General features: G+C 51.7%; 1 protein-coding gene across 1 annotated transcript; it reads left to right on the plus strand.

Moving 5' to 3' along the window:
* The first annotated feature begins 273 nt into the window (after nucleotides 1-273).
* Nucleotides 274-10,640, plus strand: TRAM2 (translocation associated membrane protein 2). The gene is made up of 11 exons (XM_010004902.1): nucleotides 274-339; nucleotides 627-690; nucleotides 2,946-3,055; nucleotides 3,285-3,401; nucleotides 6,562-6,620; nucleotides 7,179-7,263; nucleotides 7,403-7,473; nucleotides 8,486-8,590; nucleotides 8,727-8,885; nucleotides 10,126-10,289; nucleotides 10,533-10,640. Exons 1-11 carry the CDS (start codon nucleotides 274-276, stop codon nucleotides 10,604-10,606), a joined length of 1,074 nt encoding a protein of 357 aa, XP_010003204.1. The 3' UTR covers nucleotides 10,607-10,640.
* Nucleotides 10,641-13,039: the final 2,399 nt, after the last annotated feature.

Genomic DNA, 13,039 nt, shown 5'->3' on the forward strand with positions numbered 1-13,039 from the left:
GTGGGACCCTTATTCCCTGCCCTGAGCACCTGTGTGGTCTCTAAAGAGGTCTGGCCTCACCAGTCCCACAGCTGCCATTACTAGAGGAGTCTTAACAAAGGTGCAGAGGGTATGTATGTGTGTAGCCTGTGGGGCTTTGAAGCCTCTGAGCTTGCTTCTGTGCCAGGTGCTGCCATCACTGCCTGGAGCAGATGGGAGTTAAGGGGAGGTTCTAATTAACACAGCCCACTGAGTTGTAGTCCTGGTGTCCCTGAGCAACAGGTCACAGTGACAATGGTACCTAATACTGGAGGGATGCTCATCTTCAACAAGGAGTGGGGAGCTCCCTTCATCAGCCTGGCTGGTGGTGACTTTTGCAGCTTTTTTCCAGTTTTTTTTTACATTCCTTTTCCACGTTTCTCCATGTTGTATCCACCCCTTTCTCCTTCCTAAATCCCAAGTCCTGTTGGCAAACCTCTTCCCTAGCAGTCCCCTTGCTGAAAGGCTCTTCTGCGAGTGCAGTTGGTGCTTGCACATCTCCCTCTGTGATTTGCCTTTCCCAGTGCAGTAGAAAAGGGGAGCAAACGTGGTCAGAGAAATAGATTTAACAACTGATTTGCTTTTCTTCCTCTGTGTGTTTCTGACAGGTTACAGCTAAGACTGCCTTCCTGTTTATCTTACCTCAGTATAACATCAGTGTGCCTACAGCAGGTAAGAGATGCTGCTGCTGGGGATACTCTATCCCAGACTCTTGCTGCCAGCTGGCCTGGACTCATCCTCTGCACAGGCCCTTGTCTGGTAGTAAAACAGACTTTAGAAATAAGATCCATGGGGGAAGAGAGGCTCAGAGAGAGGCTCAGATCACAGTGTTCATGTCTGCTGCCAGCACTGGGAACAAGGGAAATTAAACTGGTGAAGGGTCTAGAGTGTGAGCCCTGTGAGGAGTGACTGAGGGAACTGGGGGAGTTTAGCCTGGAGAAAAGGAGACTGAGGGGAGACATTCTCCCTCTTTACAACTACCTTAAAGGAGGTTGGAGCAGGATGGGGGTTGGTCTCTTCTGCCACGTAACAAGCAATAGGACGAGAGGAAGTGGGCCTCAAGTTGCACCAGGGGAAGTTTAGATTGGATATTAGAAAAGATTTCTTCACTTAAAGGGTCATTAAACACTGGCACAGGCTGTCCAGGGAAGTGGTTGAATCACCATCCCTGGAGGTGTTTAAGAGATGTATAGATGTGGTGCTTTGGTTTAAGTACTGGACTTGGTGGAGTTAGGTTAATGGTTGATAGTTAAGTTATGGTTGGACTCGATGATCCTAAAGGTCTTTTCCTACCTGAACAATTCTGTGACTGTTATTCTGTGAGATGCTTTCCAGGGGGTTTTGGAGTTTCTTCTCCTGTTTCTGTCATGGTCAGGCCACTTGGTGGGATTTACAGGGTGAGAATCTTCCTCTAAGCCTGGTCAGGCAAGACCAAGTTGCCTGATGGCATGTCCAGAGCAGCTCTGTGCCCTGCCTAGGAGCAGGAGAGATTTAGCTCTTTGCTAAGCAATGGGGGCTGTGCGGGTAATTCTCATCTGGCTTTATTTATTTATTGTGGCACAAGGTGAGGGTGCAGAGATGCACGTGGTGACATCATCCCAGCTCTGGGCAGCTTGTGGTCCTGATATATATGATGAGTAATTCAAGGAGGCTCCAAGCTGGTGCAGGTCCATGCCTGATGGACTGGAGGCAGCTGGAGACTCAGTCCCTGTTTATATTTTGGCTGCTGGTTGTTGAGCACCTCCAGGGCTGGCAGCAATCTGGGCATTGGTGTGGGGGCAGCAGGAGGTGCTTTGGGTAAAGCCACATGCCCACGGCACAGAGTTTGGCTTGGCAGCCAAAAACTCCAGTTAATTACAAGGTTTGAGTAATGATTCAAGGGAAAAGTGGGTTTTAGTGAAACTAGGATGGGGCAGACACGCAGAAGATAAAAGTTCTGCTCTTAAAATCTTTGAATGACATAGTGGAAGGTGTCCCTGTGCATGACAGGAGTTTGGAGCTAGATAATCTTTTAGGTCCCTTCCAACAGCCAGTCTGTGATTCTGTGGTTGAAGAAATCATCCAGCTTCCAGATTAAATTGTGACAAGTCACTTTCCAGCGTTGCTACAGGGAGAGGATGGAGGGTACAGGAGAGCATCAGCTGGGGGTGGGCTGAGCTTTTGCATTGTGATGCTTTCTGCAACATGCCATGAGGAGCAGCTTTCCCTCCTCTCCTTCTTCCCCAGAAGCTCCAGGGAGCAACCTGGTCTAGTCAAAGTTGTCCCTGCCTCTGGCGGGGGAGTGGGAACCAGATGATCTTTAAAGTCCCTTCCAACCCAAACCAGTCTGTGATTCTATGAAATAGTTGCCTAAATGCAGATATCTGGGGTATTTTGTATGTACTGTTGTGTCTTCTGTAGCTTCAGGGCCTCCCATGGGTCCTATTTCTCACCCACCAGCCCTGTGCTACTGTCTCTGGTCTCTTAATAGCACAAGGCACCTGTATTTAGGCAGCTGAATCCTGTTCCAGCAATGTTGAATGATAATTGACAGGGTGGAAATCCCATTCCAAGCCCTTATGCTCCCAAATGGGTTGTCTCTGATCCCATCACCTGCTTCAGCACTGCCTCCATGTCTTCATGCCTGATAAATTCCCTCCTTTGCAGCCAGGTTGTCCCCAGTCACTCATCTCTGGCACAGGAAGCTTGAAACATCCTGATTGTCACTTCCCTTGAGGTGTGTAACTATTAAAGAGGGGAAGCCATCCACCCTCTGATGACAGGCTGACCCTGGCTAGAGCTTTTTTACCAGCCCTGCACCCACTGGCACAGTTGTGATCTCTCTCTGCCTCTACCTCTCTGGGAATATCCACATCCCTGACTTTGAGACCTTACCTGAAAATCGTTTGGGTCATGGGGATTTGACCCCCTACTTGGTCTCTTTGCAGATGGGGAGCTGGTCCAGTATCACTACGGACTGAAGGACCTGGTCACCATCCTCTTCTACATCTTTGTTGCCATCATCCTGCATGCAGTGGTGCAGGAGTATGTCCTGGACGTGAGTACCACTCAGTGCCTCAACTCACCAGAATATCTCAAGTATCACTGGGGGGACATGGTCCTGGCTGCAGTTTGCTGTTCTGGAGGTGGTCTGGGGGTTGAGGTGGTGAAGAGTGAGTCTTCATGTCCAGGGGCTACTTGGGATGGTGGGGGGAGGAAGAGGGAATGTTATTGACTCAGTGGCTCATGTCTTCTTGTTCCTTTTCTTTCCCTCTGCTCCTTCCTAGAAAATCAACAGGCGTCTCCATCTCTCCAAGGTCAAACACAGCAAGTTCAATGAATCAGGGCAGCTGGTGGCCTTCCACCTCACCTCTGTGATCTGGTGCTTGTATGTCGTGGTGACGGTAAGACACAGCCACCTGGCTCTGGGTTCTCTGGGTGGGATTTGGGGTTTCTGGAGTACAAAAACTTGGTGGCAGCAGAGAGTCCCCTTGTCAGCTCCTGGGCCAGGACAGGCACATTGCAGCAAATGTAATTTTCAGGTGTGGTGGATCTTTCCAGCCATGGAGCAAGGGCAGTTTGGAGAGATCTGTCTCCTGCTTCATGCAAGGAAATATTTTTGAAATATTTTTGGAGCTGAACTTTAGAAATCCTGCCTGGCTCTGTCATCTGCATCTACTGCTTTGGGATCTGCTGCCTTTCTCAGCCTCTTATTTTCCTCCTTATTTGCATTCAGTGCCTTGTTATTTTTTTATGACCTTTGTAGGGTTGTGCAGCTAATGGGCAGATGTTCAGGATCCCTCTCTTCCTGGTCCATCTCTTGGCAAGCTGACAGAGAGAGAGTTGTTGAGAGCAGGGAGACCACACCATGTGTTGAATCATAGAATGATAGGATGGTTTGGGTTGGAAGGGACCCTAAAGATCCATCTAGTTCCAACCCTCTGCATGGGGGAGGAACCTTCTAGTGGAACCTTTCACAAGACCAGGTTATTCCAAGCTCCATCCTGCCTGGCCTTGAACACTTCCAGGGATGGGGAAGACCACAACTTCTCCGAGCAGCCTGTTCCAGTGTCTCACCACCCTCACGGGAAAGAATTTCTTCCTGATGTCTAACATAAATCTACCTTAGCCCTGTTTAAAGCTATTCTCCTTCCTCCCATCACTCCCTGCCCTTGTACAAAGTCCCTCCCCATCTTTCCTGTAGCCCCTTCAGGTACTGGAAGGTGCTCTAAGGCCTCCCCGGACCCTTTTCTCCTCTAGGCTGAACAACCCCAACTCTCTCAGCCTGTACCCAGAGCAGAGCTCCAGCCCTCTTACCATTTCCATGGCCCTCCTTTGGACTCACTCCAATAGCTCCATGTCTTGTTGTGTTGGGTACCCCAGAACTGGACCTAACACTCCCTGTTTGGAGAGTTTTCAGGATTTTTTAACCCAAAACTACTGGGAGAAAAATTCAGAGTGAAACCATTTCATTTTAGGGGAGGAAGAGGGAAGGAAGAAGAAGTGTTGTTGGAGAGATCTGACAGCAGCATGATGTTTTGGCAGCATGAAGTGATGATGATGCTTCACTCCTGGTGGCCGCTGGGGTCCAGCTGTGGTCCCTGGTGGTGCTGGCAATGGATGCTTAGGGACAGGTCCCCTTCCCACTGCTTGACATGTCCTGCCAGCCTTCCTTAGAGGACAGCCACCTCCTTCCAGGCCAGCAATTCTGGGGATCTGCCAGCAGTGCTCCTGCCCTGCAGGGCTGCAGGAAGGGAAGCTGTGGCAAAACAGTTGATGCTGCTGCTTTTGAGCTGCTGTTGCCCCATTCCAGATCTGTCCCTGCTGGCTCTGAGGCTGCAACCTTTTGGGCAAAGGCCACATTGCCACAGAGAGCTCCCCAAATGTTCCACATGTGGAGCTCCACACAGGTCAGTCTTTGCAATACTTACACTTTCCCTAGACTCCCCCAGCCAAAAAAAAAAAAAAAGGGCTTAGGGCAGACAGAGCATGGGTGATGGTGACAGACAGGGACTGTCAGAGGGTGACAGACCCTGGGCAGGGTGTTTTCCCTGCCACCATCTCTTTGCAAAGCCCCATGCAGCACCCCTGTGACAGGGGCTGTGCAAGCTTGGAACCCAAAGGGAGCCCCATTCTCTGTTCTGCCTTGCAAGTGTAAGGCAAGAGGCTGTAGGGGATGCAGACAGGTGGAAAATTAAACTATGCAATGCATATGATGTTATTTTGTAAGTCTTTTCTGGTCTTCTTTCTCTTCAGAAGTACTTTTTCTTGCTTAAGTGATACTCAGATTGGGAATGCCAGTGGGGAAGAAGCACCCCCAGACCTTGCTGTGCAACTGGCATCTCACCCCTGTGCCTCCAGAGCATCCCTCTTGGATTGTCCAAACCCCAAAACATCCTATCCTGAACTTGGCACACTCTGTGCAACCAAGCAAGCAGCTTTCAACCCCCAAACACAGGGGCTTCTTGAAACTCGAGCTGGGTGTGTGAGACCCTTAAATGGGGCTGTGCTCTGGAGGGCTGAGCCTTGGCTCCTGTGGGGAAAATGGGTTTTACTGCAGGCTGAAAGGACTCAGATTCTTTGATGATACAAAACTGGGACAATTGGCTGACACACCAGAAGGATATGCTGCCATCCAGCGTGACCTGGACAAGGCTGGAGAGTTGAGCAGAGAGAAACTGAATGAAATTTAACAAGGGCAAGTGTAAAGTATTGCATCTGGGGGAGCAACAACCCCATGGACCAGTATAGGTTGAGAGCTGACCTGCTGGAGAGCAGCTGTGGGGAGAAGGACCTGTCCTGGTGTGCAGCAGGCTGACCATGAGCCAGCAATGTGCCCTTGTGACCAAGAAGGCCAATAGTATCCTGGGGTGCATTAGGAAGAGTGTGACCAGTAGATCAAATGATGTTATCCTCCCCCTCTATTTTGCCCTGGTGAAGCCACATCTGGAATACTGCATCCAATTCTGGGCTTCCCTGTTCATGAAGGATAAGGAACTACTGGAAAGAGTCTGGCACAGGGCCACAAAGATTGTCAGGGGACTGGAGCATCTGCCCTGTGAGGAAAGGCTGAGAGAGCTGGGGCTGTTTAGCCTGGAGAGGAGACCGAGGGGGGATCTCATCAATGCTTATAAATATCTAAAGGACAGGTGTCAGGAGGATGGGTCCAGTCTGTTTTCTGCAATGTCCAATGACAGGAGAAGGGGCAGTGGGCACAGGCTGGAGCATACAAGGTTTAAGGTAAAAATAAGGAAGAACTCCTTTACTGTGAGGGTAACAGAGCACTGGAACAGGCTGCCCAGAGAAGGTTGTGGAGACTCCTCTGGAGACATTCCATACCTGCCTGGACATGTTCCTGTGTGATCTACTGTAGCTGATCCTGCTTTAGCAAGGGGGTTGGGCTGGATGATCTTCAGAGGTCCCTTCCAACCCTGGCTGCTCTGTGACTCTGATTCTGTGGGTTTCATCCCCAGTTCCTGTTTCTCTGTAGCCTTAGCCTGCCCCATCATAACCACGTGCTGCTTGTTTCTTTTGCTGAAGACGTGCATCTTTTCTCTTTTTCAGGAAGGATACATCTCAAACCCCCGGAGTTTGTGGGAAAACTACCCGCACATTTATCTCCCGTAAGCACTCGCGAGGGCATTTCCTTCCTCTGAGCCACGGCTTTCCCTGTGGCTCAGGGGAAGGTGCTGACAACAAAGTGCCCTTCACATGCACCCTGCTGCAGGGATGCTGCAGTGACATCCCAGGGGATGGTGGGCATATTGTTTGTAGCCCCAGGGTGGGTGTTCATGGGGGGGGGTGTTTCCTCCACGAAGAAAGTCTGGTGGACTTGGTTACTCATCCTGACTGTTCCTGCCTGCAACGCCTTGAGCAAGTCACTTTGCTGTTCATTTTTCATGTGAAGTGGGGATAATCCTCCCTTCTTGGGTTTTTGCAAGAGTGAGGTTTGTTGAGCCCATGGAGACCACAGCAGAAACATCTGGATAAACTTCAGGCATGGCTGGCTCAGCTCAACATAACATTTCAGCCCAGAAATGATGCCTTCTAAATAATTTTGGGAGGGATTAGGTGGAGGGATCGCCTGGCACTCTGCAGCCAGGCTCTTCCCCTGGTGCCTGGGTCTTTGGGGTCCTGCCATGACCTGGGCTTTCTCACCTGGGCTTGTCTCTTCATTTCAGGTTCCAGGTGAAGTTTTTCTACCTGTGCCAGCTGGCATACTGGCTGCACGCCCTGCCAGAGCTCTACTTCCAAAAAGTTCGCAAGGTGAGAGGTGGATGGGTGCCCCCAGGTGCCCGGGGGGATGCTTGAGGTAGTTGGCCCAGCTGCTTTGGGGAGAGCAGGTTTTGGGAGAGGGTGGGTGAAGAGAGGTGAGGGGTTTCACATGGCTTTCTGCCCTTGCCAGGAGGAGATCCCTCGCCAGCTGAGGTGCATCACCCTCTACCTGGTTCACATCGCCGGCGCGTACCTCCTCAAGTGAGTCCATCAGCACCCTGTCCTGCACCAGGGATGGGGCTGAGCGGGTCCTTTTGCAGGCTGAGTCATCCAGAAAGCTTCAGTGGGGTGGGGAGAGGGGGCTTAAAGGGAATGAAGGTGGGTGTTTAAAAAGCAGATGGTGCTGAAGTTGACCTCCCGGCTGTGGGCTGTCAGGGAAATGGTTTTTACAGATCCAAAGAGCTGGTTTTCATAGAATTGCAGGATCATTTTGGTTAGAAGAGACCTTTATGATAATCCAGTTATAAGAACATGGGGTGATGGCTTTAAACTGGAAGAGGGTAGATTTAGATGAGATATTAGGAAGAAATTCTTCACTATGAGGGTGGTGAGACACTGGCCCAGGTTGCCCAGAGCAGCTGTGGCTGCCCCATCCCTGGAAGTGTTGAAGGGCAGGTTGAATGGGGCTTGGAGCAACCTGGTCTGGTGTGAGGTGTCCCTGCCTGTGGAAGGCGGGGGGTGGAATTGGGTGATCTTTAAGGTCCCTTCAAACCCAAGCCATTCTGTGGTTCCAAGTCCTACTGCTAAACCAGAACACTGCCGAATGTACCACTAAACCACATCCCTAAGCACCGCATCTGTTTTGAAGGAGTTCAGGTGGTCTTTGTTCACAGAGCGCTGCAAAGCTAATGTTAACCAGGGACCCCAAACACAGGCTGAGGGGTGCATCTCCCTGTGAGAATCACACTGAGATGGTCTCGCAGCACAATGTGGGCAGGCAAGCTCTTACCTTTCCTCTGAGCTTGTGCATGGAGCTGCAGTTCCAGTGGTCAGGGCTTTGTGCTGGACTCATCCCCTCTCTGCTATTAGTTTGGGCTACTTTCATGTTTTGGGGACAGGGGTGTCCCCATCACAGTCCTGTTGCTGCATAGAGGTCCAGCTTTGAGCAGGTCCTTGCTGCAGCTCGGGAATGGCAGGAGAGATGCTGTTGCTGGATGTGAAGGTCTAAGACTGACCAGCCCAGTGATGCTCTTCTTCTTTTCTTCCCTCTTAGCTTAACCCGCTTGGGGCTGATCCTCCTGCTGTTGCAGTACTTGGCTGAATTCTTCTTCCACATGGCTCGGCTGGTCTGCTTCACGGACGAGAACAACGAGAAGCTGTAAGCAGGCTGCCTAGCCATGGCTTCCATCCTGGGGTGCCCAGGAGAGCCACCAGCATGACGAGGGACTCGCTGTCACCTGCCAGCTCCGCGCTGGAGGCTGCTCCTGCCGACACATCTGCTTGTCCCCCTGCAGGTTTAACGTCTGGGCTGTCGTGTTCGTGGTCACCAGGCTCTTCACCCTCACCTTGTACATCCTGGTCATCGGCTTCGGGTTGCCACGGGTGGAGAGCCAGGCCCTCGACCCTGAAAGAGGGAACTTCTTCAGCTTTCTCTTCAACAATATCCTCTTCAGGTAGGAATATTCCCTACCGTACCTACCACCATTTTTTGTTTGTTTTGCCTTTAATGTGTCCTTTCATGTGAAGACTGAATTGTGTTCATTGGTTGTGTTAGCCCAGGGTGAATTTTGCTGAGTTTGGAAATGCCAGTGGGAATCTGAGTTTCTCCTGAGTTAAGGTTCTAGAATGCTGTGAGGGTGTGGAGGGAGCAAGGAGAGGTTAAAGGCTGTGGAGCCACAACAGAGGGGGAAAAGCCAGCAAATGAGTTGTTCATTGAGTGAAGTTATAAAGCATGAGCCTAAGCTTAGAGAAAGGCTTGGAAGCTTTCCCTTCTGCTCCTGTGACTGTGCTTACAGGGAAGTGGTCAATGAAAAGGCATTTTTCCCTTCTTCTTGGACATGTTTTGCTGCCTGTTGATGCAGGAAGCAGTGGTGGGATGAGCTCCTCATGCCTTGCAGTCTCTCTGTCAAGACTGGGAGCCTTTCTCACCCATACAGTTCAGCTTGAAAGTTGCTAGAACATGTGCCTGGCCATTCCCAAGTTTTTTTGAGCTATGGACTATTGGCATGTCTGGGGATGTGGGATACTTTCTTAGGTCCATTCCAACCACATTCACTTTTTAGTTGTACAGAGCTGCTGGAGATGCCTTACCTTAACTGTGTAGACTTGGGTTTGGGCAGTGCTGGTTGGGCTGATCCTATGCAGAGAGTTGCAGAATGGTTTGGGTTGGAAGGGACCTTCAAGATCATCTATTCCCAACCCCCTGCCACAGGCAGGGATCCCTTCCACCAGGGCAGGTTACTCCAAGCTCCATCCAACCTGGCCTTGAACACTTCCAGGGATAGAACATCCACAGCTTCTCTGGGAAACCTGGACCAGTGTCTCATCACCCTCGCAGGAGATAATTTCTTCCTAGTATCTCATCTAAATCTACGCTCTTTAAGTTTGAAACCATAACCTCTCGCCCTGTCACTGCTGTGCTACATTCATCTGTTCCTGCCCTAAAGTCTCAAAAGTCAGCATGGCCCTGGGCACCTGAGAGCTTTGTAGTGAGGAGGGAAAGGGAAGTGGCTGCCCTGAGTTCAGGAGATGGCAGAAGGCAGAGGTGGTGGCTGGAGGGATGGCACGTGCCTCCGGCACTCAGTGCCACCACCCCCAGGAACCCCAGCCACCAGCCCCGGTGTGGGTGCAAAACTGGGCTGGTGGTGGCTTTGTTCCTCTGTTCTCAGCTTACCTCTTCTCCACCCCTACCAGAATGAGTGTGCTGCTGTTGGTGTGCCTCTTCCAGGCCTCGGTGATGTGGCGATTCATCCACTTCCAGCTGCGGCGCTGGCGGGAGTACTGGAACGAGCAGAGCAGCCGGAAGCGAGCGGCTGCCGGCGCCAGGCAGCCAGCCAAGCCACTCAAGAGGGACTCGGGTGAGCACCAGAACTCACCTCTCACGGGGTGGCACAGTGTCCAGACATCAGTCCTGGGGCTCAGCATCCCCTAGGCTCGTTGGTGCCCACGCAGGCAGTGCTGCCGCGGTGCCTCCTGCTCTGTGCTGAGCTCCAGCAGGGCTGTGCCACGGTGAGGGTTTTCCCCAGGTCACCAGGACAGCTCTGGGAGGATGAAGGTTCTGACTTGCCCGAGGGATAAGGTTTTTTCCTCTCCATCCCCAGGTTACCATGAAAACGGAGTGGTGAAGGCAGAGAATGGCACCTCACCGCGAACCAAGAAGCTGAAGTCACCTTAGAAGCCAAGGGCTGTGTCCTGGGGAGGAGGGTGAGATTCCGGGACTGAGCAGCAGCCCCTCCTCCCGAGCGCCGAGCCGAACCTCTTGGAAACTGGTCATCTTCCCAAGGTGTCTCTTGCTCTCCTCACTTCCTTTCTTGCCCTCTTGAACCATTTGCAATAAAACCAAAAAGGTCCCTTTCCCCTGCTCCCTTCCCCTTCTAGGAGCCCTTTCTAACCCTCCTGGTTTTGCCTCCCTCTGTTTAACTGTCAATCCATGTGCAATTATTTTCTTTTCTACTTTTACTGTTTGGTTATTTTGGGTTATTGTTGCAAATGCATCGTAGAGGGTTCCAAACAATCCTTTTTTCTCCCCACAGCACATTCCTCCCCTCTCTCCGTGGTGCTTTCCTGAGCTCCCCCTGGGTCAAAGCCACAGCAGCTTGAAGGCACCACTTGCCTGTTACGGGAACAGGCTCCTGGGGGGATGTGCTGGAGCTCTGTGGCCCTGAGGCTCAGGGGTGCTCTCGGCAAGTGTTGCCTCTCTTATGACACCAATGTTTGGCAAGTGCCACAGGATGGTGATGCTACAAATAAGAGAGCAGGGTCTGAGGGAGGAATGTCAAACCATGCCTTGTCTCAAGGTGGACCTCTGGTTAAATGGGGGTTTTCTGATCCCTGGGGCTTTTGAACTAATTTTGGAGAGCTGGGCAGCAGAGAAGGGAGAGAATTTCCCTCTTCACATAGGACCCACCTAGCCTGTGCTTGCCCCAGCTGTTCTGATACAGCTGGGTTCCTCTTACCCTCTTGGCTGCAGAAGCTGAGCTGCCCCATAGTTGTTCTGGAGCTCCCAGCCCTGTTCTGCAGCTCGCAGTGCCTTGTCATAGGGCAGCAGCATCCTCAGGTCCACGTGAACCCTTGAGTCCTGCCCTGCTCTGAATGCTGGCCTGGCACCTGTCAGCCCAGGCTCTTTGCCAGCTTGCTTGTGCCTCGTGGACCAGGTGTTCTCATGGCTTGTAACCAGGTCCAGGTTACAAACTGGCTGCTGCAAAGGGTTTTGCATCAACAGGGCTGTGCCACTCATGCTGTCGCCTTAGCCCTCCTCATCCCTACTGCTCCAGTCCAGCTGTGCCATTGGCAGCCACCAGTTTCACTTTCTGTTTCTGAAGGATACAGAGCTTGTATCCACCCAAGGTGCTATCAAATGCAGGGTTTCTTCATAAAAACCCAGCCTCTTCATCCCTTTCTGAGCTGTGAATGAGAGGACAGGGAAGGGGAAAGAAGCCAGGGCTGCAAGAAGCAGCTTGCATATTAGGAAAAGCCTGCCCTGTGTTGCATAGCTGATGGCAGATGGAGTTGTCTCAAATCTACCTCAGAGACCATCTCTTGCTGCAGACCACTTTCCCCTCTTGCTCCTGCCTGCTGCCACCTCTGCGTGGTGGCAGGAGATTCCTCGGAACCCCAGATCCCACCTGCTGCCTCTTTTTCTGGGAAGCAGCATCTCCTGCCCAGGGCTTTGTGCCTCAGCGCTGAGCTGCTCTGGCAGTCCATGCACCAGTCTAGGTTTGGTGGGCGTGCAGTTGATGGGCATCTCCCACCCCCCAGCTCTCCTTCGGGGCAGTTCCTGTAGCTGGGCTTTGCTGTTGGTGCCTCTTGGGCAGCAAAGCCAGCTGTAGCTTTCATTCTCCTTCACCATTGCAGGAGCAGGCAAGTGATGTGTTCCCTTGGCTGGGGGAGAAGAGGGAGCACAGGGTTGCAGGGAGCTTGGGTGCTCTTTGATAGGCACACCAGGGTTGAGGTCCACCTTCGTTGCACATGGTCCTTCGTGTGCCTCTTGCTTAGCCCTTTGAGCAGCTGAACTCCAGCTCTCTCCAAGTGCAATTTTAGCCTGTGGCTGGTGTAGTTGTCCTCTATATCATTTGTGTTTTGGGGAATGGGTGACAGTTGATTTTCTATGCCTCTTTGAATTGGGTCAGGTTTTTTGCCTCCTATAGGTGTCTTTTCTCCCTTCCTCTCTTGTTGAGCCTCAGCTGAGACTGGGCACCAGAGGGAGAAAATGTGCCAGGACACAAGGACAGTTGGTCAAATTCCACTTGTTCTTCCATCCCCACAACCTCCAAGTCCTGAATGAGAGATGCCAGCAGGACTCAGGGAGAGGGATTCCCCCTTTTTCAGGGGAACTGAGGAAAAAGCCTTTGGCACAGAGCCCTGGGTGGTATCCTGGAATTGCTTCTCATAGCCCTTGTTGGGTGGATAATACACATTTTGGCTCAGAGGCAGCAACAGTACCTGAGTGCAATGTGAGGAGAGAGGGAAAAAGAGCTTTATGTTAGGGAGGACATGGAAGGGGTCTAGTGTGAGAAGTTTTTCATTTTTCCTGGCTCTTCCCATGCCCAGCCATCCACTGCCACATGCCAGCATCTCTCCAGAGCCTCAGCTGGTCTTTTCTGCAAAG

This window comes from Chaetura pelagica, unplaced genomic scaffold, assembly GCF_000747805.2.
Source record: "Chaetura pelagica isolate M959 unplaced genomic scaffold, ChaPel_1.0 scaffold99, whole genome shotgun sequence".
NCBI classification, from domain to species: domain Eukaryota; kingdom Metazoa; phylum Chordata; class Aves; order Apodiformes; family Apodidae; genus Chaetura; species Chaetura pelagica.